The following is a 27,500-nucleotide window of genomic DNA, read 5'->3' on the forward strand; positions in this document are numbered from 1 at the left end:
GTCTATTAACTTGTTTGAGGGTAGAATTAATCTCGTTTTGCTTGGATTGGTTGGCACACATTGCGAAGGATATTGAAACAAATGAGGTCTTCAGGAAATGCTCAGGTAGATGTTTGTTGAGAATGAACTGACGGGCTTAAGTAAAAATCCCGATACTCAAATCAAAACCGGTCTGCAATACAGGTTTAAGGCATCTCAATCCATAATTCTAGACCTTGTCCAATCTTTAATTGACATGATAAATTAAATTACTGCTGCGTTTGCCTATTTTGTTTAATTTGACACTTTTAGTTCCCAAAGTCCGTTCATTAGAGTAGTGTAGCCGCTTTTTCAATACATAGCGGACTGAACTTGAACTTTCTCGTCGTTCCAGGTATTTAACTGCAGAACTGTCGACCATGATATTGGACTTGGCTATCTTTGCTCCATTCCAAAGCAGACAGCTTTTCAATACTTAGTGACTGGAACGAATTTTCTTGGTCAAAGCTGTTCAAAAATCCTGGTAAGAATGCTAAGGGAAGAGTGAGTTGGACGTGCAAAAAAACAGTTCGTAGATACGTAGACAGAACGTAGATAGTCTGGGAGAAATGTGTAGCCTAGCCCACCCTTCTTACTTTGTGCCATATATCGTAATGGAATTTCATTAACACCACAACCAGCCATTCTACTATATCCAAAGCATATTATATGCGACTGCGATGCCTTGGTGACCTTTAAATCAGCTGGTTAATTTTTGAAAGTTTTTAATTGCAGTAAATGGGGAGTATTCCATAGCCCTAAAGGAACAACAATGTACCACTCAATTGTTAATACGATTAACGAGAACATCAAAATTATTAAAAAATTCTTATAGAAAATTCATTGCACTATATTCAAAACATATTACGTCTGACTGCAATAGAGTACTAAAGTGTGACGTCATAAAAGTAAAATTTCTGAAATTATGAGATTTGTCAGGATATTCTGAAAGAACAATGTCCAAGAGGCCTACTTGCCAAAAATGAGCATTTGGGGGCAAATTGTCGCTGAGATCGTAGCCCAGTTATGCTTAGAAAACTCCATACAAACCCTTCTAAATTTTTTTTGGGTCGACCCAAAAAAATTTTAGATTTTTTTTAAATGCTCATTTTTGGCAAGTAGACCTCTTGGACATTGTTCTTTCAGAATATCCTGACAAATCCCATAATTTCAGAAATTTCATTTTTATGACGTCATCACTTTAGTACTCTATGCCCTGGTAACATTTAAATCACCTGTTTAGTGTTGGATGGTTTTTCATCGCAATAGAGACCATTCCGTAGCCCTAAAGGAACAACAACTACCAAACAATTAATATATTGTCCTGTATCATTACTTACTATTCAAGGCTTTTGCCAATGTTGGCGTTGACTACGCCCAGTTATGTAATGAGCCAGCAGTACTCGAAAAGTGTCAAGACATAGCCACGAACGCATCCTGGGGAGTCAAACTCGGAAGGCTGAAGGTAAGGAAAGTTGAAGATGGTGCCTCCTCTTTTGGCTGTAGGGGCTTAGTGGGTCTTCTAAATGTTTGTTTTTTCGTACGCTAGATGTCACTTAAGGATGTATACAAGAGTGATCGAGAGGAAAAGCTGGCAATTTTACCAGACCTCATGCAGAATTCACAGATAGACCTTGATATGATCTTAGAGTTTTGCAGGTAGATGCTTGTGATACGTTGCGTGTGTATATATGCGTTAAACTCATACGTGGAAGTTATCTGTGGATAAAAACTTTTAAATCTAAAAGAAAACATGTTGGGTATTTTTTTCTTAGGTCAAACAAAAATGCAGTCGAACAGGTCTCTTTTATTGACATCTCCTTGATTACAATTTCATACCACTCACATACTTTCCATACCTCTGTGACATGGCTTCTTCCATGGGCCACTCAGATCCGCTCAAAGGGAGTTTGACTGTAAGAAGGTTATCAATAGAACGCACGTAAAAGGAACTTTCTGTGGGTCACCCGCGTAGACTGTTTTTATTTTGGTGAGGGAAAGGGGGTGAAAGCAGGCGTATTATCGACTGTTTCTTAGCTCTGACGTCTTAAAATACAACATGTCTTTTTGAGTAACCAGTACCCTGTGGGCCTAGACTTCGTTTGAGCAAACTCGTTTGAGCTCAATTTTTACAGGTGTCCCCCCCTGAGTGTCATACTGGATTATACTCAGCCCTCTTTGCACGATGATTGCATGAGACTCTCCTAAAGGACCAAGACCAATATCTTGAACCGCTCACCATTCTACAAAGACTGACTTTCTTTCAGTATCTCACTTTGCTTGTAAAGCATGCATACTTAATTTTACCATTTTTCGGGTAATTAATTGAACTCTTTTGTCTGACCTAATTAATCTTCCTTTTTCTTATAATACTTTTCTTCTTTACATTTTATTTTACGAATCTACCTAATCATTTATTTATATTTATTTTTACACAACCCGCCTCGAATAGCCTTTGCTACTTGCGGGTTGTGTTTTACTTTATTTTTGTACCCAAGTTTTTGAAATAAAATAAAGTTGTTGTTTTTGTTATTTGTATTTAGCATGTGTTGTTTTCCTAAAGGTTGAAGAATCTTCAAAGTAATGCTGGCATGTTTTTCGACAGGGCGTTTCAATTGGATGAAGACAATGCTCTGCTGACGTACGTTAAACAGCAGTTGCTTCCACCGATGGGCCTTCCTTCTACGGGAAGGTCCCCAGTTACACAAGACAGCAGCATGGAGGAGTTAACTTACCAGCAGAATGTCAGCAAAGTGGTCCATAAGATTTCTTGCACAACATCACTTCTTAAACTACTGGTGGAAGTAGGCTCCAAGGTAATACAGTCAAACTTTGTATATCCAATGGCGGACTTTGAGCTTCAAATAACATGGGACGCCCGCTCTTCAGGACCCTAAGATTAGAGGTGGGGCAGGGCTCGAAAAAGGACTTGAATTGTAGCTTCTCCTTTGGGCAAGCAGCTCTCCCATTTTGCTAATTAATAGGATGACTTTCCTGTTCCCTTGCACATCGGGCAAGAAAGCCTTAAAGGTTACTTGCCTCGCAAGAAAATTTACTTGTCCCGGGCTACCGGACGTCACTTCTTTCGAGCTTTCGGAGTGGGGGTGGGGGAGAACTCCGCCTCGAAAATAATTTTTCTCGGCCCTGCGGGCTTTAGTTTGGCCTTAAAATAAGTTGGGTTGATACTTTGCAAAATCCATCAAACAACATCAAACAGGAGCTGCGTTTATAAAGTTGCCGCTCCCCCCCCCCCCCCCCCCCCCATGGGCAGCATGTTAATTTTGTACAGAAGAACAATGGTTCGATTACTTAATGAAAGGCTAACTGTTTCCTGCTACATTATGTTTTGTGTTACTTATGTTTAGATGACTACACAGTCATTGATGTCTTATTAAGTTTGTTTACTTTGTTTCAATGTGTTGGTAGGTTGATCCTTATGACTATGATACAATTGTGTTTATCCTGAAGTTGATCAAGGATTTATCACCTGAACAAAGTGCAACTGTTGATAAGGTATATTTAGATAATTAAAGCAGACTTTACTTAAGTAAATGTTAGAAAGCCATTTTAGCGGAGCCCCATAGCTAAGAAAATTTGGTTACCTATCCATCTAAGAAATTAAGTCACCTGACGGTACGTCCGCCCGCACCACAGGGAAACCCATGTGAAATGTCACACTTTCTAGCTAGTGTGCGAGCCTGATGTTGCACATTGACAGCTGTCAATATAGGGTATCTGCTGACCAGTATCACATGACCTTATCGCGGGCTCAGGTGTCTACCCATCGCATTAGCGCTGACTACTTTCTGGTTTTCAAAAGAATCGCAAGCTCCACTCTGATTGGATTTCTTTATCGCAATATTTTTTCATTAACGGGAGATTAGCTAGCCTTTAGCCTAGATGTCTGAAGTACATTTTGATCAGTGAAGCGTATTACCCATCAAATCGTGTATCGTTAAAAGCATGTCTCGGTCGGAGCAGGTTAAGTGACCCATAGTGTATGATCGTCTTTACGGGAATTCAATGAAGTGTGCCTTCATTTGTTTTCGGGAAGTCACAAATCCTTTAAGAAAAGCCTCTACCTGTGTAAAGAGGTCGTCAAACTGTCTGAATTTCAAGAAGTCCTGATCGATCTCATATTAGTAGGTAGTTATTTGTATTCGCTAGGCTTAGGGTTTGTGTATAGCTGACTGTGTTGTTTTATTTCCAGGGAATTCAATTGTTAGACTACTTATATCAGTATGACCGCACTGCAGCACCAACCAGTTATGAGAGATCTTTTCACTACTCATCCAAAAATACGGACAACGAAAAGGTAAGAAACCTGATATTCTCCACTCCAGAACCTTAAAGGGGACTGGGTACAAGCTTTCGGCGCAACGATTCCCGGGATCGTTTGGGTGGACTATCGTTACTTATAATTGGTTAATAGTTGGCTTGAATACCATCGACCAATCATAACTAACGCTTGTCCACCCAAATGATCCCAGAAATCACTGCACCGAAAGCTCTTAGCCATTCTCCCTAGAAGTACATTTACAAGCTTACCTTTTACTGCTTTAGCGTGATGTCAGTGTATTATATTTATTCAAATAAATAGGTAGAAGAATCTTCACGTAGTCGGTACTATTATTTGTGCATAAACTTGTTCTAACTTTGTGTTTTTGTAAGACTGTCCATCGTGTGACCATTCATTTCAAACCTCCTCAGCTGAACATTTGTCCAGTATTATTTGCTTTGCGAAGTGAAATCTCTTCTATTTTTTCGCAGACAATACTTGAAAAAGAGAGACCACTGTCTCCGCTGTCAAAATCCAGGCTCCCATATCATCCTCTGCTGTACGGGGATCCATGGAAAGTTATTGGTAAGCGATTGTCGTTGATTGGGTAGGCGTTATGTTGCTAACATACGCCTCTGTTTTGTATGGGTCACGGAAAAGTCTAATGGCCCTTCAACAGAGAAGTCTTAAGGATTAATGGTCGTTTCAAACAAACTTGATTGTATGTTTTTAGCTCCTTGTTTTTATGCTATTTGGTTTCTAAAAAACGTCTGCTGTGGTTCTATCTTTCTATCATGAATTTCAGGTCCAGAGCTGTCAGAGGAAACAGTTCCAAAGCTTCTGGGCATTGCGAACTTACTGAAGGTTAGTTTGTGCAACTTTTGATGGCACTTGTTTCTTTCTGTAAATTCAATAAGCAATTTTTTACGTTGATTATGATAAGCTGATACGTGTTCCAAACGTTGTTAAACAAGACCTTTGTCGCAAAACCTTTACTTGCTTAAACAGCTTAAATGTTGGATAAACGTTCAATGTGAAGACTGTGACAATTGTCGTACCTAGTCCCTAGGCCTCATTATTGCACGCGGCCTATGCGTTTCGGGTCACGTGGTCCGTTCGTCTCGGAAACGTCACCAAAATTCGTTAACTGAGAAGGCCTGGGACTAGGCATACAATTGTCCTTAGATGAACAAAATAGGGAGCTTTATCAACGCCAAAGGCGAAGGCAACGAGAACGTCAAAACAACAACTTTGCTCGTGCAGAACACTTTTTTTGTACGACTTCAACATGAAATTCTCTCGTGCGATGTTTTATGGCGGACGTTAATTCACCACGACGAATTCTTTCTTCTCTTTCTAAACTTGGGTTCGGTCTCCAAGAATTCAATGCCAGGAAAATTCTCCTATATTTGACATTTCAAGCGAGTCGGAATAATCGTGACAAAATTTGAAAAAAAGCGACGTCTTGTTAATAGTGACGTTTTCGCTGCCGTCGTCGATGTGCCTCCTAATATGGGCGTGTTCAGGGCGTGGAGACTATTCTTGAGTAATCGGAACCATAATGAGAAGTTGTTGTTATTTTTTTCTAGCTCTCCAGCGATCAGCTTTATTTAACAGCCATCCGTAACCTTGCTCGACCTTCAGCCTCACCATCTGGCTCTAGTGATGCTAACTTGACTGGAATCACCGCTGAAGAAAAAAGCCAATTGGCCAAATCCTACAATAGTGAAAAGGCTAAGAGTATGCTCTACTCTATCAAAAACAAAGAAATGGCTATCGCTGCTGCCAAGTGGATCGCTCAGCAGCTTCCACTGGGTCTGTATACTGTTTTCCTTGAATGTTTTCCCAAGTATATACCGGGTAAATGAGCCAATAACACCAATAATTTGCCTGTCGTTTCTTTCCTAGGTGAAGAAAAAATAGATATACTTAAGACTTGTGTGGATCTTGCAATGGCGTGGAAATCGTCGTGTTCTCAGAAGGTGATCTTTTTTTAAAATAGATTTTAAGTATCCCGCTTGCCCTCATTTTATCATAGATTTGGGAAAATACGTCTTCAAGCAACTTTTAGTTAATCTGACGAAGAGCTGGGTGTTCTTTTTCACAAATGGCTAACGGTTTTGAATTGTCAACTGATTTTTTTCCGTTACGGTCAACGGTGGCACATGTACTTCTCAAACTCATTAATAATTCATAAAGAAAATACAAAGGAAATTAATGTTTAATGAGTGTTTGGATATCAGATGAAAAACTGCTCATTTTTGCATCCTTAATTTCTCCTTCAAAAATCATTTTGTTTGAGAAGAAATATCAAACATTCGACACAGTGTTTCATCATCAGATGAAACACCTCGAAGTTCGTCAAAAATACTCCGCTGCGCGTCGTATTTTCAACTCTCTTCTCGGTGTTTCATCTGGTGATGAAACACTGCATCTCATGTTTGATATATTACTTGTCACTTTGTTTGATCATGCAGTGCATCACTTTAGTGAAAAGCTGACCAGCTTATTTTACCCACCAAATCCACCTGTTGCATCCACTTTACCCTTACTAACACCCTTATTGTGTTACTTTCTGTAGGATGAAGAGAAAGCAAAGCTTACTCACAGCCGGCTGTTGGAGCTGTGTCGGGGCGTGGCCACAGAACATGTGCTCCACAAGTACAACATCACAGACCCTTCCATTGCTTCATTAACAAGTAAACCAGCTAAGCTTATTTGCCAACTGTATGAGACGTTTGGTGCAAGGGAACCAGGCACTGCTCATCATCCGCCAGGTACTGGTACTAGTCCAACTGTGGGAATTCGAGCTTCCTTCCGTATTCCAATTTTTTCACTCGAATAAATATTCTCTCTCCCACACAATAGTCGTCACGCTTAATAACCAAAAGATTCAATCAACATATTTCAGAGTGGAACTTACTCACTGATTTCTGCTGGAACCATTTTTGTGTACCGTATTTTTTTCTTTTGGTATATTTGTCCATATTGCTTCTGCTTGATATTGGGGTGGTTTAGACTTGCCGTTCTGCATAGTTCTTGCTCGTCCAACATGGGATCACACAGTCCAAGACGGACATTACCATACCCACGGGGCGTCGATATTACCTATCCAACATCAATTTTAACAGCCTCGCATTGAGCCTGAAATTCCCATTTTTTTGGATTTCATCTTAGGTCAATGACTTCAAGCCTATGCAACCTGGTGACGGTTTTGCAAAGTTTTCTTTTAGAATTTATTTTTCTCATGACTTTTTTCTCTTGTAGATATCCACAAAGCGTCAGAAGAAATCGCCAATGTCAACAACACTAAAATAGAGAAGATCAGACTGCATTTGATAGAGGTTTGATTATGTAGTCACTATTTGTTTGAATGTTTAAAAGAGATGGTCGGTTCAAAAGGACGAATACTCGTATAGATTAAATTATTATTCCATTAGCGCTTGTGATCGTCTTATCAACTTTTACTTCGTATACGAAATCATGAAACTTTCTGCTTGACCATGATTTTAACCCTGAGCTTTGGGATTTTTAGACGAAACACTCCATTCAATTGAAGTAATCAAGCTATTGAATTCAAGAGCAGCCGAGTTGTTAATATACGCGAGGATGGCGAGTAATTGATATGTATAAGATCCTGCTCTCTAGGCTTAAGAGAGTTACTCTCTCCCCCTTAGTAAGCCCCAGAAGTGTTTCAACCTTAAAGTGTAAAATTACAACCGCTTTTACTATCTTTGCAACCACCCTTTAAGGCTTGGTATATCCTACTAAGGTTTTGCCACAGATTGCCTGTGTTTCTGGTTCAGAATGCTTATGATATGTTGGTCCTCTACTTCATAGAAATGGTTACCTTCTTCAAGTCAATCTTCAGGAGGAGACTCAGAGGTATTTTAAAACTAAACTGGAATAATTGCAATTTGGGGCAGAGATTGCCTTTGATGTTGCACATTTATGCTGTCACAAAACCCCTTATTGTTATTCTTTATTGGGGATCGAACCGTAAATCACATTTTCCTCCCTGTACAATAGTTTATCTACCTTGCAACTTGGTACCAATGCAGAAAGTACTTTTAACGTTAATTCTTTGATACCTTTGGCAATCTCTTGTTTCTTCAAATTAAGTTCTTTAGTGGCAATAAAAAATTTTTCTCCCTGAATTTTCACCAAAGTCGTGATCATTCCAAAAAATCAGCGATATGCATTCAATTTTTCAACGATAGTTTTGTTTCTGCCGGTAAATCAGTGACACCATTTATTTACACAACCTTAAACTATTCTTTATCCTTAGTTTGGCACCCCTGGCGGCGACGAGAGTGATGAGAATGAAGAAGATGAACACAACTTAAGAAGGTATAGTGTCATTAAAAGCAAATTATGTTAGTTTTTTTTTTTTCGCGTTCTGACAAAGGGTACGTTAAAGGAGGAACTCACTCCCGAAGGCATGCCAGTGTGTCCGGCACCAAAGTGCATGGTCTCCGCCCTTTATCTTTGAAAATAGGTCTCAGACATTTGCCTGTCTGTTTCAGCGTCTGGTCTATGCAGCACGCTATTATTTCTCACTGTGAAGTCATTGCCCCCTCCCCACCCCTTTGCAAGAAACGCTGGTTAAGGGATGTCTGTATTCTTTTTCTTTTTGGTTTTGTCCAGGGTGATATATATCATGCAAAGCACTGACCAACAAACTGCTGTCCGATTTCTGCTCAATCTTGCTAACAAGGTGAGATAATTGAACTTAAACAATGTTTCGTTTAATATTCGAGTGTATTTTCACAGTAACATAATTAACTGGTGACATATATGTAGATGGCGTACATAACGGTCGAGTCGTAGCAGATAACATGTATGTCATACCTGAGAACTAAAATAGCGTGACTGATTGTTTCCGAGGCTCCAACAATGCGACAGACTGAATACCTTACTAACACTAACTACAACCACACTGCATTACCATTCTGAAACTACACTATGGTCAAACACCATCACTGGCAACAGATGGTCAACGAGTGACACTAGAGTCATAATTCGACGTTTTAACCTCCAAAGTGTGCTTATTCTAACCCCGAGTTATCCTTTTGACTTGGGGTTATTACCCTTCAAAACGCGAAACGTTGAACTGCAGGAATAAGACCATGGTGTAGTTTCATAATTTCTGTCCTTTCTTTTCATATACTTTTCTTGTTTTGCTATTTTAGACGGGTTCGTCAAGTACCTGTCGTGTCCGTGCTCTTCGTGCTCTATTCTCCATTGCTCCTGGAGAGTTTATTGAAAAGCTTTGTAACACATCAATTTCTGTAATCAGGTGAGAAAAAGAGAGACTGTTAAATAGTTATCAAGAGGCTACTATTGATTTATACCTCGAAATTATATTAAGTGTCACCTTCCACAGAGAAAGGACAAATGTCAAGGTGAATTCTTGAAGAATTGCATGTTGTTGTGATTTGCAAAAATGTTACCAACAATACTTTCCTCTTTGGAGGCTCTTACATTTGTATAAACGTTGCTTCTAGATTGGTTTGGCCATTAAACTTTATTTTGAGTAAAACATCTTGACATACGGTAGCCTTGGCATTTAACCGTGTCTCAAAGCTCTTGTTGGTGGGTACCTTGTGTATCGAGACACGAATTTTTCTGATATGTATCGCACAATATCTGACGTCAGTACAGAAAGTATCCTCATGATCTATCCTCATACACCACGTACCTAACGCTCGTATCTTGCCGCCGCTGACAGGCAACAGATGCAGGCTTTGGTTTGCCTGGCGGAACTTGAAGGACTGCATATCCAGCAGTCAGCCAGCGCCTTTGACAAGTGTAACAAAGAAGGACTGGTACGAGGGTTGTGGCGAAATCATAAACACGAGAGAAAGGTGTGTTATGACAACAACAACAACAACAACAACAACAACAACAACGACAAACTTTATTAATAAACAGATAATGTTACAGAAGCATTGCGCACAGCTAGCAAGGCTGTTTGAGGCAGGACAATGCGTGCAAAATATGAAATTAAGACTAAGGCTAACTAAGGAAAGTTTACACTTGGTTTTTTTTTTTTAGTTTCTTTGTTCCGGTCACAGTTGAAAAATAGTTAAAAGATTTAACAGAAATTTAGTAAGAAGCCGGGATTGATCGAGAACTCGGCCGACCAGTACGCACTCGGTACCAGTCTCCAGTAGAGAGACTCCACTTTGTCAGTAGAGTCTTGAAATATCCTCGAATTCTATTCTCCCATGAAAACATTACTTCATTTTTTTCCATTGGAAAGAGGATTTTGCAAGGATTTGGATGTCTATATTTCACGTCCTTGAATACCATTGATTCCCAAACAGTATTCTTCCAATATATTTTACACGTTATCGTTAGGCTCAAATAGTGGCTTCTACACTGGAAAGCAATCAACAATTCATTTGTCTAAAGTGTTACTGCTTCTGGGGTTAAATACCTGTTAATTAGCAAGTATAATTATTGTTTTAATGTTATGTATCAGCCTCAGTTCTTCTCTTTAATTAACCTCCCAATGAATTATTTGGTTACCTGTACTGAAAAGTCTTAATACCAAAAATTAATCGTAACATCTTAACTTGAAGAAAACATCTAAAAGGGGGATCGTTAGTAAGAACAAGACGCGCCGATAAAAGAACCAAGAAAACGTCTTTATGTTACGCTACCCTTTTCAGGCTGTTCGTCTTGTAGCAGATTTGTGTCTGGATAACAGTATACACGACCCACAGCTATGGAACAGTGTTCTTCAACAACTGTTGGCTTTTGGAATGGTAAGTGAGCATACCCCACCTGATCAGCTGATAAACTGTGAGGTCGATATGGACTGACTCACTCGCTAGCAGGCTAACTAACAAACCACTGTAGGAGGATAGAAAAGCTGACCTTTGGCGCTATAGCTCGTAACCAGAGCGAATCGCTACGGTGGTCAATCTACCTTACCAACTCCGGTGATAAAATCAAATCTTTTATCTTTATATTTCACCCCCTCCCTGCACCGACTCAGCACCACAGTTTTCTTACAAACTAAGCCCTTCATTTAACTGACAGAGCAGCTGATCAGTTTTTGGACATAATGCGTGACTGGTCGACTGACTGGGTGGATGCTAAGACATGATCCATAGGCTAGAGTTAACAGAGCCCATCCTCGGAGACGAAGGGGCGGTCAGCGGTCAGTAGGATGAACAGAACCGTCGTTATGAAGAAAGGTCAAGAACGTGGCACACTTGTATGAAACTGAAAAAAAAAACGAAGTGTCGTTTAAAATCTTAGTTTGATCGTGTCGGTTTTCTTCTCTCTCTTTTAGATAAAGTATCTTAGGCGTGTTCTAGTAAACTTGGCAGGGATCTCGGAGCTCTGGCAGGTGAGTGTTATGGGATAAACACTGCCCTATGAATAGTCCAGTGCTAAATTTGGCAAACTGTATTTGTTATTGTCGCTTGAGTAAAATTTTGGGAGTCACGAGGTTCTCAGTAACCTCTGTTTTCATTGCCTGTAAAAAAAAAAACACCTGTTTTTTGGGCTAGCAGCATTGTGTCAGCCATTCATCCAATGTTTTTCGTTTTTTTTTTTAACCAATAGGACAACTCTTTCACCATTTTCACGTTTTTTACCCCGGCTTTCTCTTGGGACGACTGTAATACCCAGGGAGATTTGAGACAATGGTTATTTGGATGGTAACTAAGGTGTATTATGAGCAAATGTGAAAATGGTCAATTTCCGATGTGATGTCTGCTTTGAAATCGTGAAATAAAGGGAGAACTTCGACTTCAGTGTGAGTTATTATAACACAACTGGCGTTTTACTTTGAGATTGGAATTACGCGTTTTTCTCTAGCTCTTATACAGTCAAACCTCCACTAACGGTACTAACGGCCACCTTTTCTCGACGACCACTATTTTTGTCTCGGCCAATAGATTTACTCACCTACCCCTCCCCTAACCAAATGTTAACACTGCTTTCTCACAAAGGGCAAAATTTTGAATTAGGGGAAGGGTAGGTGGACAGTTTCCTAGAATATTCTATTTATCCATCGAATGTGTAACTGCCTACTCCGTTTAGGTTCGTTGTTTGCCTCAGGTGTGGAGAAGTGTTTTGACGGCACCTTTCAAGTCAGGTAAGCCATGGCATACCGGATTGTATGGAGATTTTCTGCGGTAAAAATGTGATCGGATGTTATTGTCCTGCAATAAAAAGAAAAAAAAGAACGTGCGCTTGAAACGTAAGAAAAGGAAACGAACAAAACAAAAAAAAAGTAATAAATAAAGACGCATCGTTTATGCAAGCCAAAGCTTACATGTTCTTGCGACGGAAACTGGCTGATCATTTCATAGTGGTCTGACTGAGTCCCAAATCAATTTTCACTTTTGTTTTTTCACCCCATTCGTTTTTGACTGGGACAAATGAACTTGCTCAGACATCTGCTGACAACTCGCTTTGTTACCTAGCTGGCAGAATATTGCACCTTTACAGTGAAGGTTATAGGTTTGTTACATTGAAAAATGTCTTAGTTGTAATTTTACTTTATTTCAGTTTCCTCTCCGTTATCCGACGAAGAGGTGATTGCCTGCGAAGAATCTGCATCGTTACTTCAAAGGTGTGCGATGATTTATTGTCAAGTGTAACATCCTCATCAAAATTCCCATTATATTTTTTTAGTTTGTTTTCATAGGCAACAAACATTTCCAGATATTTTACACTTTACGGACAGTTTGTACCCAACTAAAATAAGTCCTCCGTTGAAAACTGTCCGACCAAATTTCTGAGGGTACAATGTACATATATGGAGGACACCTTTTGTCCCTGTAGAAAGGGAACAAACATTTTCTGAGTAGCCACCCAAGGAAAACTGCAATAGAGTGCATCACGAGGTGTCTGTGATTGACATGCAATTTCCTCTGGCGCACATCTAATTGACCTAATAAGTAGTCCTTGCTACCCTTGCTTGAACGCACGCTTAACCTCCACGCTTATTGGCGTTTAATGAGTAAATGAGTATTTCAATGATTTCTTTTTTCTTTCAGGTGTCCTCTGCTGCTTGATCTGGATGTGTATTCCATAGCTGTTCAGTTTCATAAAGTTGGTCTCCAGGCCCACGCACTCGCCTGTCTCATGCTCATCCCATCAAGCATTGCGCGCCAAAAACATGTTCAGGTTTAACCCGTCTTCTGGTTTACCTTTTCATTTGGTCAAATTTTGCTCCTGTCATTTTGTTGTATTCGCATATGAATTTAAAGTGAGAAGGCAGCAAGTCCGATTCCAATTGGTTCCACAATCATAAACCATTTGTTCTTGTTAAACTTACTTATTTGGGCAGTTTCAGTTCTGCATACACGGTTCAGGTAAAGAAGAAGAGTTCTTTAACAGGCAAGGTGTGTTACAGCTATTTTCACTATTTTCCCTTTGTTGTTTTGAAGCTTTTACCCTTTGTTTTGTTTGTAGACCTTACTGGAGACAAACTGCGTTACTCGTGTACTTACTCAGTTGGATGAACTACGGCAGAGAGGACGCACCATCACCCAGGCTGATATTGTAAGCCGGAGACTACTTTGCTGTTAGAGCACTTCAGTTTTTTTAACACACGTGGATAAGTGGATTCGCTACTTAGAAACGGGCAGGAAACTGGAGCCGAAATGTGTCAGGCCGCAATTGTTTCTGGGATCATTACTGGTGACGTGGCAGTCAGCTATTGGCCAATTTCAGTAACAGTCCCAGAAGTACTTGCGAACTGTAACTTTGGCAAGTTTCCTTCTCAGTAAGTGTGGTGGTGTTTATGTTTCTGTACGAAGTCCGTGGATGAAATCCTCGTGTGTGACTAGTCAGATGTAGTCAAGTCATTTTAAGTCAATTTTTATTTTAACTCACTCAGAGCTGAGATTTTTACTTGATTGTTTATATGTCTTCAGGTTGAACAAGAAGTGTTCAAACATGTTGAAGAAAAGCAAGAGTATCAGGTCAGAACTGAAATTTACTGCCACGTAACCTAAATGAATAAAAAGTAACTAATGATTGAGAAGTAGCAAACCCTTTGAAATTTGAAAATGTTGGTTATGAGGAGAATAGAAAACCAGAGTAGTAGGAGGAAAACTTCTTGTAGCAGAAAAGAGAACCGACAACAAATTAAACCCACGTTTGGCGTCGCTTCCTGGATTCGAACCCAGGCCACATTGGTAGCAGGCGAGTCAGTGCTGTAAGCTCCGCGCCTAGTTCAGACTGCACCTGTAATTAGTTAATAAGATCAATGCGGATGGATTTTCTTCTAAGTCGTCTTGGTCTTTTTCAGATCCTGCTTGGCACATCGTACTTTGACAAGTTCCTAAGCTTCCTAATTGTTAATAAAACCATAACTGGTATACTGCTAAAGACGATACAAGCCAATAGGTATTTAATTCTCATTTTATAAAATGTCTTACCGTTTGTCTCACGATGCAGTCGCCTGAGATGTAAAGCGCGACTTTTGGCTGCTTTCTGCCAGTCTTTATCACGCGGCTAAGTCGACTGATCCTTTTTCACCGTGTGTATCACTTTGGTCAGCTGGGCTTGATGTTTTCTTCAATGACATGCCTCCTACAGGCTGCAGTATTAGTCCAAAAAGTGTCGTATTTGTCCAATAACATTCGGCCAAGCTCCTGTATTCCCCCTAAAAGAAATTGAGAATCCCTTTCAGCGCTTGTTTTCGTTTACCGCGCGACTTGACTATACAGTAAGCTCGCCCCGTCTTCCTTGAGAAGCTTGAGAGTTAAGACCCAACATAGAACTTACTTAAACAATTGAGGTCAGGATCTAATGTTGTGGAAAATGATCTTTGACACACCACTTACTGGGTAGATTATTAAAGCCACATTGAAAACAAAGTGTAAGAATACCTGTATAGAACAGAATCAATACTTTGAGCTTTCTTGTTATTTTAGGCTGGAGAACGCAATGCAGCTTGTTCGTTTGTTTCACCAAATGCACCCCGATGAACCTTCCGCTGAATATATCGCTTCTAACCAGCTGAGCGGGTTTGAAGAACTTTGGGTAAGTCTAGGGTGATGTGGTCATGGAAATAATCAGACACCAATCGTTGCGTGTTATTAGAGTATTTTATCGTTTATATTCAGGAGACTTGCAGCATTTTTCTCTAAGAGTGGATTTCCACTTTCGCGTAAAATTTACGCGCCTAAATAAAATATAGGGGATATATGAAATTCGCGCGTAAACGTAAGAGTTGAGCGAGGTTGAAATTTTACGTTGACGTGCGACCTTCCATAAATTGCCTCTATTTTATTTACGCGGGTAAAATATTACGTGACAGTGGAAATCCTCTTTCCGTCAGTCAGTAATAATAGAATAGAGGAAATTATTCTGAAAAGGAAATCATTCATGTTTCTAGTGACCGTTAAATTTTATGAAGTTCTTTTAATTTCTCGGTTTGAAGATAAACACTCCTTCTCGTGTTTGATATCACATAAAATGCTTACATCTTAACTACCAACGTCACTTGAGCGCAGTAATTAAGGTATAGTCCTTGAAACTAAGAGATACGTTTGGGAGCAAGTTATCTTTGTAAGTTACCTTTTAATTTTTCTCCCCAGTACAATGTACATTCTAATTGCTCCGACCTTACATAGCCAGAATATCTCCACATCATAGGCTAAAGATTATTCACTTTATCCCCGAGAGCGCCAAGAAAGAAAATAAGATGTAATGCTGTAAAAGAGTTTGCACCGATGGGGAATAGTTCTTAAGAGGATTTATTTGGACAACCAAACCAAAGCAAAAGAATTTGAATCACAACCTGAAAATTTGGAACCTATGTTACATGTTCCCTTGGCTAGTCCCAGACCTTCTTGGTCAGTGCATTTCGGTGACGGACCACGCGACTCGAAACGCATTTCCCGCGCGGAATAATGAGGCCTTGGGACTAGGCAACATGTTGCCGTGATCAATTCTGAGCGCGCCCTCGAAAAATTGGCCGAATTAGTGTCCGGTCTCGGCTCTTCTAACAATAAACTATTATTTTAAATAATAAAGACGTCTTGTTTTCTCACAGACTTTCCTGGAGATGCACGGCATGCTAGAGGCATGTCTACCGTTTCTTCCTAAGATGGAATATGAGCAAGAAGAGGAGTATACAGAACAGCAGTCCCAGTCCCTTCTGGTTGAGAAAACCGAGGTAACTATGGAAGAGACTGGTATCGAAGGACAACACGAAACCTTTAGTATTATGTTGACAGGCGACTGCAGTGTGGAGTTTCCGCTGTAACAGAACTATGAACACTGGGATAAATTAAGGTACTGCAGTTATATGCAGTGTATATTTCATCAATCGATATTTCAGTAGTTCCACATTTTTAGTGGAAAACTCCTGATACAAGGTTTATAATCCTTCCAAAAGAACACTCGCTATAATAAATCACTTCATTATTTATTCAACAGTACTTTTCATTACAAAGAAATTTGAGCTTGAATTATAAAAAGCGAGTTCTAAATAAATAACCATTAAAAAAGATATTTACAAACATGATTGAGAAGGTATGAAAATATTTATAACAAAAATATTCAGTTTGCCATTTAAATATAATATGACCAACATGATCTGTTATTAATAATATTCAACTTTTCGTGCTCTTCCAGTCAACGTTGTTGTTCTTTGTGTCGTTAAGTCTTCACAAAGAGTTAATGGTTTTTTATCGTACGTTCTATTGGTCAACAAAGATTGTATGTAAACACAAAGATGGATTGCGAGATCTAGAAGAATAGAAGACGGACGCGTGAATTTGGCAAACAGATCACTAAAACTTTACAATAAATATTTTTCGATGATTTTCTGTTTCTCGTCCGGACTTGTAAAAATGAATCAATTCCTTGGAATGTGACTGCGGTATGTAAGTACTATATTTTGTTCAAGAAATCGCTGAGAAAGATAAATATAATCAAATCTCTCTAAAACGCGTCATAATATAATACTTATAAGGGAGCTTGAGCAAAGACGTTTTTGAGTGATGCTCGTCAACGTGTAATGAGGTCTTTTCCCTTTTAATATGCCTTGACGCTACCAAATTTGAATTGCTAACCGTCTCTACTCTTATAAAGACGATTAGCCCGCACGTTTGGGCAAAAACAATGTCTAAGAATGCAAAACGTGCACTTCCAGTTGACATGCGTCGCTCAAAAATCTTCTTTGTAAGCTCCCTATATTCACTAATGTAACCTGGTGTTCTTGCGACACGAGTTGATTACAAGAGGTCAGCCAGCCTGCAAGCAAGCTCTCAACGAATGGGAAGGACAAGAGAGCATCACTGCACCCTCTCCTGGCCCCACCCAAATACCCAACTGGGAGAACTTACGTGCGGGCCAACACTTGGCTACATGATGGTACAAAGAGAGCTGGTGATTTTCTCAGTCCCTAGCTTATGCCTTCCTTCGGTCCCTTCTCTCTGAGCCCTCTTACCCGAAGACCCTTTGGAAGCTTTCATTCCATTCTCCTTGGTTCCTTTCCCAGAGTCTGAACTTGTTGTGTTTTTAGTCCCTAAAGAATCGCTTGAATTTCCTCGTGGAACCCTGACACCTGAGGATACTGAAGGGCACGGTGCTACCGCACGGGACAGTCGCATAATTCGGCATGGCCGTGCATTGCGCATGTCTTGTGTGGTTTTCCGCATTATCTCGTCAACTGAAACACTATCCGCACCGATCTCTGCCGTCTTTCGGGCAAGTTCCAACTGTGTTTCCAAGTGTTTTGCTCGCTGTTGAAGTCGCTTGCTCTCGTTTTCAGAGACACCAAGCTGAGAAAGAGAAAAAAGAACACTATGTTAATCCAAGATGACACTGTAATCACAGAGAAAAAACTTTGTTAGGCGAACTTTCCATGGAAACTCTCTATATCAACAAGGTAGCGTTTACTCAGAGTTTGATTTCAGATAGCAAGGCCGTGACTCGCCCCCTACTAACGTGGCTTGGGTTCGACTCAAACCGGTGTTAACTTACATTTGGGTAGAATTTTACTGGTTATTTCCCTTGCTTTGATTAAAGTTTTTGATTTATCTGCCTTCTCAACCAACCAACACTTACAAATTATCATTTAATCTTTTAAACGAGTTGTTAAAAGCTTCTTCGGCGTTTAGTGGCTACACAAATCATATTGCGAGTAAACTGCAACCATGAGTGTCTAAACACTGCTATGACCGCGCGAATGTTTGAGCCCTTTCAGAACAAGCAAACGGTACACGATTATCAGGTTTCTACAAAACCTGATTATGGTCATTGAGAACCTCGAGAGTAATCTCTACAAGTCAAATACCTTCTCTCTGAGCTCTGTGAGCTCTTCATCTTTATTTTCACATGCTTTCTTTAAAGTAAAAAGTTCTTCCAGGAGCTGGCGATTCTGTGACTTCACTTCCTCTATTCTAATATCAACTCCTTTACTGCCGACACTTGCTCGACTGGCGCTCCTGCGGAAAGTTTAAAAAAGAATCATTTTAATGGACTTACTCCCAATTGCAAAACCGTTGTCATAGAAAAATGAAAAAAGGAAAAAGGCAAATAGGAATTAATTTATTAGGCTTATAATTCTAATGAATTCATTTGCAGCTTCCGCACATGGACGTAGTACATTTGCTGGTTGGAATTTGCTATTGTTTTAAAGCTGAAAAACAATAAAAAAAATTCCAGCGGGGAAATGCAACGGCTGCAAAGGAATCCACCCTAAGAATTTGGCTTAATTGGCCTAAATAATTCCTATTTGGCTTTTTCCATTTTTCATTTTTCCAAAGCCATGTCCATCACACGAATCCGGCCATTTTTGAAGCCGCATACTTTTTATCTGGATTCGTGTGGACGGGACCTTAAACCGCTCTGGAGAGAGTGTCTGGATTCACTGGCTTCGTGTGGACAGACTGGGCCGATTCGTGTGAAAAAGTATGCGGTTTCAAAAATATCCGGATTCTTCTGGACGTACCCTAAGGCAACGTTATTGTAATTAGGTGTAACTCTGTCAGCCGTAAACAGCGTTTTCACATGACGTCACTTCACCTATATTGTTATTATTACTAGAGGTAATCATTGATTACGGATCCGCGTTCGTCACTTACGAAAACGAAATCGGGTCAGAAGGAGTGTCGTTTCCCGGCCGAGATGCCCCTGATAAAATTAATAGAGGCGGCTAATTTGCAGTCGCCAGTGATAGCTCGAAAATTTTGCCTTTGTGCCACAGGAACACCAGATTAGGATGCGGTTTGACGAACACGATTATATTGGTTTCCCAAAATAATAAAACAGCGGCCATGTTGGTGTTCCAAAACAATCCTGTGCGAGTTAAACTCTCTTCTTATGTACAAACTTTCTTTTGTTCCAATAAATTTACATAGCCCATAAAAACGCTCTGTTATCGAAATGTGTTTCCTCCGCACTGTTTATCACTCATTTCAAGTAACAAAGAAAATCATGATATTAAATTGACTAAATATTTATTTGCTTATTTATTTCCAATACAAATTTGGTAACTCCCTCATACCTTGTTTTCGGGGGAGGGGTTGATGGCGAGTATACATACCTTGATCTCAGGGGAGGGGTGGAGACCACCATGTCCTCCTCAGAACTATCACGTATCAGTTGATGTTTATTTAGAAGCTTTGCTTTTTTCGCCTCTAGTTCCTTAGCTAAAACGTCCAGTTCCTATAACGGAAAAAATAACATAACCTTGCCGCATTACGTACGTTACATTACGTAGAAGATTTTTGCGAGTTTTGAACATAAAACCAATTAACGAGATCTTACGAGTGAGTCAATAATGAAAACGTTCTGCAGTTCTAAATTTTCAGTCTGTGGATGTAGTCCTGTGATTTTGCCATTTTACACGAAAACTGTTCGGAAGAAGTCTTTCTTTTTCAGTGCCTTACTATCTTACAAGGTTAAGGAACAGCACTTTTAAAGACCGTCGAACAAGATTGCATCCCAGAGACGTGCGACCTCTTTTTGCTCATCCTTATATGTTTGTGGAAGAAGAGTTTCAGGAGAATAGACAACTTACGTTTTGTAAAATATTTAAATCCTCTTCTTTACTGTTACACACATTGTGGCGCCTGTTTAAGTATTCTTCGTATTCACGAATCTGTAACGTGATAAAACAAGCCCATTAGAAATAGCAATTACAACGGGAAGTTCAGCAAGTATTGCAGAAGACCTACCCTAGCTAAAAAGCTCCGTTTAACGGGACCGGAAAAATCCAGTACTCAGGGCATACTAACCATTATAATTGGATCTGAACTTATGGTTACCTTGACACCTTTTTAACCTATTGTTACTAACAAAACGAAAACGGTTGTAGCTTGCTCCAACTCATCTCGTGCGTTCTGCCGCGCACGATGTCTTCAACACTTCCTTTCGCTTCTGACTAGTTCATTAGTGTGATTGCGAAATATTTCTCAAAAAACAAAAGCAGAGAAACATATTTGTGTAATTTTTTCAGTGAAACGAATCAAACCTTTTTTTTACCTCTTTATCTCGATCCCGAACTTCTTGTGTTCTTTGATTGAGTTCTTTTTCCATTTGGGTTATTGACGCCTGCATAGAGAATATGAAATAGTTATCTTAAAATGAACTTTACAAACAAAGCTAAAATATTCAAAATGACTTAACTTAAAAGTCCAATTAGTGTAATTTAAAAGCATCCTGAAAAGATGGTGTTGCCCTTACAACAAGAAATAATTACCACATCTGAACTAATTTAATGCATCTCCAGTTGTTGAACTACGTAACAGAATTTCTGTACCTCGTGTTCATAATATCTTTGTCTTCTCTCCTCAAGCTTCTTTTCATTTCTAAATTCCTCTAGCTCTTCTTCAAATTGTTTCCTAAGAAAAATTAATCAGTTTTCTTGAAACAATAGCAAAAAACAAATTGTCGATTTATTTTCCACAGTACAAATATAGGCTAATTTAACCGAATTTCATATAAAATCAAAGTAATTTCCTGGTGAAAAAAAATTATCTTCCTCCTTTCCTCTCCTTCGTATAGAATTTTCTTGACTCCACTGCCGCTGGAAACGCACAGCGAAAAACGCTGAAAAAAATTGTTAAGTACCCGTGGGTACCTTAGTGACAAATTTCCACATGCATTTACCAGTCAATTTGAAATGGTTTAGCCTTGTCTCTGGCCTTTTTACGGAAATTGCGGCATGCTTAGCACGATTTCTTCATCCTCTACAACTTGCGCATCAAAGACATTTCTGTGCATTAAAACTGATTACAATGACGTCACAAGTGGTACAAGGATCGTGGTTCTACACAGGCGGTTACAGGTGTTTCAGGAATAAAAAGTGTTATACTTTCTTCAAGGAGACTCTGAGGGTGTCCACACAGACAATTAGAACTGGTTCCCAAGATTGTTCGACCAAGAAAAAGGTCAGTGTATTGATAATAAACTCTTTGTTGCATGCGGTCATGTCTAGTATACATTGCGCTGGTGCCGGTTATTTTTTTTTAAAGGCCACGTGAGGGGAACGCGCGAAGGGGAGGGCTCCTCTTCTTTTGTCCCTTCGCGCATCCTCGAGATTTCTTCCCTAACCCTAAAAAACAAAGCAGCGCCTGCTACGCAGGCTAACATTGCGCTTACTTTTGTTCTTCTCTCCGTCTATCGATATCTGCCATTTCGGTAATATACTGCCGTCTTCTTTGCTCTAACTCTAGTTGTAGCTTATTCATCTGTAATAAAAGCAAAACAAACCCTGATAACTTATATGCCAGATGCTGATAACAGGTGGGTCTTTTTTCAAAGTGAACAATATTGTGGTGCTACGTAATCAGAGTTTCTGCAGAAACTGTTTTACTCTTTTCACTTGGTTACTGAAAATGAAGGTTTACTGCAAGCTCTGTTGTCTCCAGGTGGGAAAAAACCTAGATGTCAATGTCACAGGAGGCTTGTAGCTTAGGAGCTCTTTACGCAAAATGGGGAAAACACTATATCTGTGTAAATTACTACAGCTGCATGTCAGTACACTCTACTGTCAACTTGCATAAGTGAACCTCCCTCTAAAGGGACGGTTTTATTACACAACTTTAAATTTCCTTAAGTTCAATACCTCTTGGTTAGTTTCCTGTCTGGCTTTCTCAAGTTTTAAGGTCATGCTGCTCATCTCCTGCTCAAAAGAATCCCGCCTCTCTCTGAGAGATGACTCCATCTCAAGAATCTGCATGTTTTGAAATGAACAAAATGACGAGTAAACTAAAATTAAGGCATTAAGTCTAAGTTGTGTTAAAGTCACTCAAAACGGTATAAAATCAGTGGCGGATCCACCCCCCCGCCCCTTATTTTTAGACCAAACTGAGGCCCAAAGGACTGAAAAAAATTTTTTGTGGACCTTTTATCTCAAGGTTTGGATCTGGCACTGAAAATGTACTTACAGTGACAGACAAATAACAAATGGGTGAGACTCACCCCAGGGCCAAGATGTTCATAGCCATGAGCTTACTTTCAACTGAAGTACGTTGAAACTAGTCTGTGTACAGACGACGCCTTTTTTTAGTGAGGGAAGGGTGTGTCTGTACACAGGCTACGTTGAATATGGTGAAACCTTTTTCATCCCTTTTAAGCCCCACTATCCACATACAAAATCTGCAAACTGATCTCCATACATTTTCTTTAAAACCTAGTTGAGAGAATTTCAAAACATTTCCCTTTGGTGATCATCATCTCATAACAGTTTTTAACCTTTTATTTCGATGATGTATGGATATTGTGTTGAGAAAATTGATGTGGGACACTTAACCCTTAAGCCGACACCCACAGAACAGTGACTAGTGTCACATAACAAAGGTGCCCGCTAAAATTATACAGGTTTGTTTTACAGAAAATATGGGAAGAATGGTGTGAAACTTACACTCCTATCATTTAAATACAGAGTGTGTACTTAATATGGGGGTCACTTGATACAAGTTTTACTGTTAATCTTGAGATAATGGCAAATTAATGTGATAAATATTTATACTGTACTTGTACGTTGTAAATGTGCCTGAAACAGTCTGATGCATCAAGCAGTCAAATAGGCTCTCTTGCAGCCATTTTTGTCATGTCACACAATGCTCCTCCCCAACAAACTCGGGAGGAGTATTGTGTGACTAGACAAAAAATGCTGCAAGGGAGACTAGCAGTGGAACTGCATTTTTACATCTCGCACTAAAGCTATTTCAAACATGTCTCACCTGTGTTTTGAGGTCAGGCAATCTTTTGTCCTCATATTTATCATTCTTAGTGTCTTTGTGATCAAGTGTTCCATTAGTCATATTTTCTTCAGTAGTCCCATTGAGTCCAGTTATTATATTTGTGGTGCCTTTTAATGTCACTGGGTTTTTGCTTGTATTTGAAACAGTACTGTTGTTGTTAATCTCAGAAGAAGGATTACTTTTATCAACTAAATAGCCATTTTCTAAAATAGAGTCTTCTTCACTAAGTTCAGGATCATTATTGTCAGTCGATTCCTCATCGCCGTCATTAGAATTGTCATCATCACCATCACTTTCATCACTATCATCATCATCATCATCCTCATCTTCATAACTTTCACTGCTTTGAAAGTTATAATCTACAAAATTAATATTGTTCATGAGGCTGCTCTCATCATCTGATGACTGAGCATAACTGTAAAAATGTTCCCTGTTTCGTTCCATGTTAAACCGGACTTGTTTCTTGACTGGAGCACCCTTTACAAAAAAGGAAAACAAATGGAAATTAATACACATGTAGTGAGTAAGTTGATGCAGGATCTTATACACGAACAAGATGCTGTTTAAGTTCAAAAAAGTAGATTCTCCCTTGTGCGATTTTTGTGAAAAGGACTTGGAGACCATAGAACATCTCTTTTTCCATTGTACAAAAGTAAGCATGTTTTGGAATGATTTAAAGTCTGTACTTGATTCTTTTAATATAACTATTAGGTTTGATATCATGAATGTCCTTTTTGGGATCTTAGATACAGATAATATAAGCATTCTAGTCAATTACATCATTCTTGAAAGCAAATATTTTATTTACCGCTGTAAGTTAAATAAGGGCTGTTTATGTGTAAGTCTGCTAGTCGATAAATTTAAAAAAACTTTTCAAACCGAACGTTTTATCGCGAAAAGAAACAACAAAATCCATTTCCATGATAAAAAATGGAAGCCGTTACTCCCATTAATACAACAGTAGCTGTTATCCAAACTTCGTTTTTCTAATACTCCCTGTATTACTCTGTATTTTAAGTTCAAGTCGAATAAGTTATGTAAGCCTTGTAGTGTAGTGCAGCGTAGCTTTTTATTTATTTATTCTATTTTCTTTTTTTTTTTTGTAATTAAGGTAGTTGTTGTAAATTTTGTAGTGTTTGTATGTTTCGATCTGTATGTTGTTTGTACTATACCTGTAAAAAGAAAATAAATAAATAAAATACAAAAAAAAAAAAGAGTAAGTTGATGCAGTAGTTAAATGTTTTATTCCTGGCCTTATTTCAGATCCTTTGATGGTCACAGTAACAGAGTTTCCCCATGCTCTACTTTTGGCATAACTTTACCTTTCGAAAACCATTTTTTGACGTCTGTATTTTGTCAGCTTCTTCGAGCAGTGTGTCCAGTTGTGAGTCTGAAGAGCACTATAAGAAAAAGGGTTAATATTATTGACTTCTGTAGAGTTTTCTGCATTAAACAGCTGCACGTCTCATCATTTACACAATAATGTAATGTATTTTGTAAAACAATGATACAAAGCATTTCTAGACTAAACCCCAAGCAAACTATTACACAGGTCTGAAATTGTACGTTCATTGCAGACACCAAAACATTGTTTTTAAATGAGTAACATGAGTGTTAGTGTTACTGTTAGGACAAACAGGGGTAACTAACCTCTGAGGAAGAGCGGTATTGCCGGCCAAGAAATTCAAAGTCTCCATTAAGAAGTGGCTTGTGATTTAAGATAAGAGGATCCTTTACCATTCCACGGGTGGTTTTATTGTAACCCTAAAAATGGCAAATTATACGGGATTGTTAAAATTATATATTTATTACTATGCTACTAACAATGTCTAAGAACTAAGGGTAAGTTAATATACATGTATTAACCTGATTAAGAATTTTGAAGCTAAACAAAGACTATTCATTCTCTACATGAATAGAGGTGCAAATGGTTATTCTAAAAAATCATGGATTTAGGAAAGCTAAATCCAAAACTTAGATCAGATCGCATATAATACATGCATCTTAGAAGCAGTTACCGTAACATTCCGAAAATAAGCCCCAGGGCTTATATTTTTCAAGGGCCCTTTTTGAGGGGCTTATATTCGGAGGGGTTATGTACAGATGGAAATTTACGTTTAGAAATTGATTGGGCTAGCCTTATTCTTGGTAGGAAACTTACCGTTTTTCTTTGTTTTACTTTGTATTTGAGGGTGATTTCCAAGTACAAGCCCCCCGGGGGCCTTAAATTTGGAGGGGTTTATACATGGAGGGGCTTAATTTCAGAATTTTATGGTACTATAAAATCAGTCTTGCATTTTGTGCATGTTTCTTCCAATATTGGAGTCTTAAACTTTTCCTCCGCAGAGTGGGATTTTTAACAAGGATCTCAGCATTTCAGCAGGTATTGAATTTATATTCCACCTCCGAACAGATATCAGTAATGACTGGCCAAATGGATTTCATCTCAAGTAAGTAACAGGGCGCTATCATGAGGTCAATAGCTACATAGCCAAGCAGGTCAAAAACAAAGGAAAGGAAAGTGTTTTAAGATTGAAATGAAAATTTAATATCAATGAACCAAGAATTACACGTAGCAGTGCAAGCTGCGCATAAAAAAAACATTTTAACTCTAATTAACATCTTTGCATGCACAAGAGAGACCATTATTTATTTCCCACTTAAGATGCATACAACTATTCATCATTTCTGCCAATACAACTAGTCAGGAAGATTTCTGCAAGCTTGTTTCCGTTAGAGTTAGTCCAAAAACAAAGCAATAGTTTTAGAATGCTATTTTGAAGTCCTCATAATTATGTATATCGACAAACGCTTTCATTCAATATGAGCTTTCTTAATTTAATACCACAGATCAGACGACTTCACCATTTTCATAATATAAACTTAAGTGCTTTAAAGTCTGTACTTACAATGTATCGTTGTGAATATAAGAACGATTTTTGCACTAAAAACTGATACTCAAGGCTTAAAAAAATAACGTTGTTTATTTATCACACAGACAGCTCTTACGACTAATTTCAGATCTTTTGACTCACTCCAATATAATTCTCATTTCTTTCAATGATCATCTTGCTCAAATTACCATGACAAAACGTGTCACAATTGCAGGTATAGAAGAGTAGATTTTATCGCTAATATTAACAATAATATCCCCATGTACTACTTCTAGGACTATAGAGATGGTAAATGGTAACGAGAATAGTTCAATAGCTTGAACACAAAGAAAATGCCCTCGACCCTGTCAAATTCTGTGCAAGGACTGTGACAGAACGACATAAATCATATCGAGAGCACCGTTTACGTTGTCAACAAAAAATATTAGAACCCTTTTACACACTATCACAAGATGATTCTTTCCATACAAGCCATCCAATAATTTCTTTTCATTAAAAATGACATGTCTTGGTAGTTAAATATATGATATTTCAAAGTACGAATTCTTCAAAAAGTAAACAATCGTGGATTAGGAGCGCGCGAGTTGGCGAAATCGACGACACTCACAGAGCGGGAGCCATAATATAGCTTTCAGGAACTTGGTTGTATTCGTGTATAAATTATTAGCTTGAAATATCGTAACAGCAAGGAAGCCCTATATCTGATGATGGATTAAACTAACCGAAAAAAATTGGACCGTAGGGCACGATGTCTCATGTACGCTAAAAAGCTACATGATCGGAATTGGCTCTCTATGAAGCCAAGCAATTTCAAAACAAAGTTAGATCGAACGATCGCCTTAAACCAACCAGCCCTTTTTATCGTTACTTTAACCAACCAAGAAGGAAAATAAAAGTCGATGACTTATAACAATATTTTCACAGCACGTCAACATCAACCTCTAACTTGTTCTCCTGCTACCAACGTAAACCACAAAAGTACAAGGCACAGCCAGCCAGCCAGCATACCTGGGTTGCCCCTTGAGATTTCATGCCGGGTTTTCGTTCATCCTACATTACAACTTAATACAATTATTTCTGAAACATACCTGACTATAATCTGCTTTC

General features: G+C 38.9%; 2 protein-coding genes across 2 annotated transcripts in view; one reads left to right on the forward strand and one right to left on the reverse strand.

Annotated features, from left to right (window-relative positions):
• The window catches only part of LOC140943397 (kinetochore-associated protein 1-like), a 42,993-nt gene extending 25,902 nt beyond the window's left edge, over positions 1-17,091 (forward strand). Inside the window, exons 46-72 of the mRNA XM_073392477.1 lie at positions 374-502; positions 1,367-1,483; positions 1,568-1,677; positions 2,624-2,834; positions 3,445-3,531; positions 4,229-4,333; positions 4,789-4,882; positions 5,103-5,161; positions 5,887-6,112; positions 6,206-6,279; positions 6,879-7,074; positions 7,565-7,641; positions 8,138-8,182; positions 8,586-8,647; positions 8,945-9,014; positions 9,490-9,596; positions 10,029-10,164; positions 10,975-11,070; positions 11,604-11,660; positions 12,359-12,413; positions 12,830-12,893; positions 13,321-13,450; positions 13,739-13,828; positions 14,203-14,250; positions 14,580-14,677; positions 15,208-15,316; positions 16,332-17,091. Coding sequence (XP_073248578.1) covers positions 374-502; positions 1,367-1,483; positions 1,568-1,677; positions 2,624-2,834; positions 3,445-3,531; positions 4,229-4,333; positions 4,789-4,882; positions 5,103-5,161; positions 5,887-6,112; positions 6,206-6,279; positions 6,879-7,074; positions 7,565-7,641; positions 8,138-8,182; positions 8,586-8,647; positions 8,945-9,014; positions 9,490-9,596; positions 10,029-10,164; positions 10,975-11,070; positions 11,604-11,660; positions 12,359-12,413; positions 12,830-12,893; positions 13,321-13,450; positions 13,739-13,828; positions 14,203-14,250; positions 14,580-14,677; positions 15,208-15,316; positions 16,332-16,544 — 2,865 coding nt within the window. The 3' untranslated portion in view covers positions 16,545-17,091. The remainder of the gene's footprint in view (positions 1-373; positions 503-1,366; positions 1,484-1,567; positions 1,678-2,623; positions 2,835-3,444; positions 3,532-4,228; positions 4,334-4,788; positions 4,883-5,102; positions 5,162-5,886; positions 6,113-6,205; positions 6,280-6,878; positions 7,075-7,564; positions 7,642-8,137; positions 8,183-8,585; positions 8,648-8,944; positions 9,015-9,489; positions 9,597-10,028; positions 10,165-10,974; positions 11,071-11,603; positions 11,661-12,358; positions 12,414-12,829; positions 12,894-13,320; positions 13,451-13,738; positions 13,829-14,202; positions 14,251-14,579; positions 14,678-15,207; positions 15,317-16,331) is intronic.
• LOC140942961 (uncharacterized) overlaps positions 16,686-27,500 on the reverse strand; it is a 10,931-nt gene continuing 116 nt past the window's right edge. Inside the window, exons 1-12 of the mRNA XM_073391983.1 lie at positions 27,482-27,500; positions 25,150-25,263; positions 24,822-24,899; positions 23,479-23,976; positions 22,359-22,466; positions 21,893-21,981; positions 21,051-21,132; positions 20,774-20,842; positions 20,310-20,390; positions 19,833-19,954; positions 18,582-18,732; positions 16,686-18,066 (exon numbers count right to left, since the gene is read on the reverse strand). The exon at positions 27,482-27,500 is cut by the window's right edge and continues 116 nt beyond it. Coding sequence (XP_073248084.1) covers positions 17,647-18,066; positions 18,582-18,732; positions 19,833-19,954; positions 20,310-20,390; positions 20,774-20,842; positions 21,051-21,132; positions 21,893-21,981; positions 22,359-22,466; positions 23,479-23,976; positions 24,822-24,899; positions 25,150-25,263; positions 27,482-27,500 — 1,831 coding nt within the window. The 3' untranslated portion in view covers positions 16,686-17,646. The remainder of the gene's footprint in view (positions 18,067-18,581; positions 18,733-19,832; positions 19,955-20,309; positions 20,391-20,773; positions 20,843-21,050; positions 21,133-21,892; positions 21,982-22,358; positions 22,467-23,478; positions 23,977-24,821; positions 24,900-25,149; positions 25,264-27,481) is intronic.

Source organism: Porites lutea, chromosome 7, assembly GCF_958299795.1.
Source record: "Porites lutea chromosome 7, jaPorLute2.1, whole genome shotgun sequence".
Classification (NCBI taxonomy): domain Eukaryota; kingdom Metazoa; phylum Cnidaria; class Anthozoa; order Scleractinia; family Poritidae; genus Porites; species Porites lutea.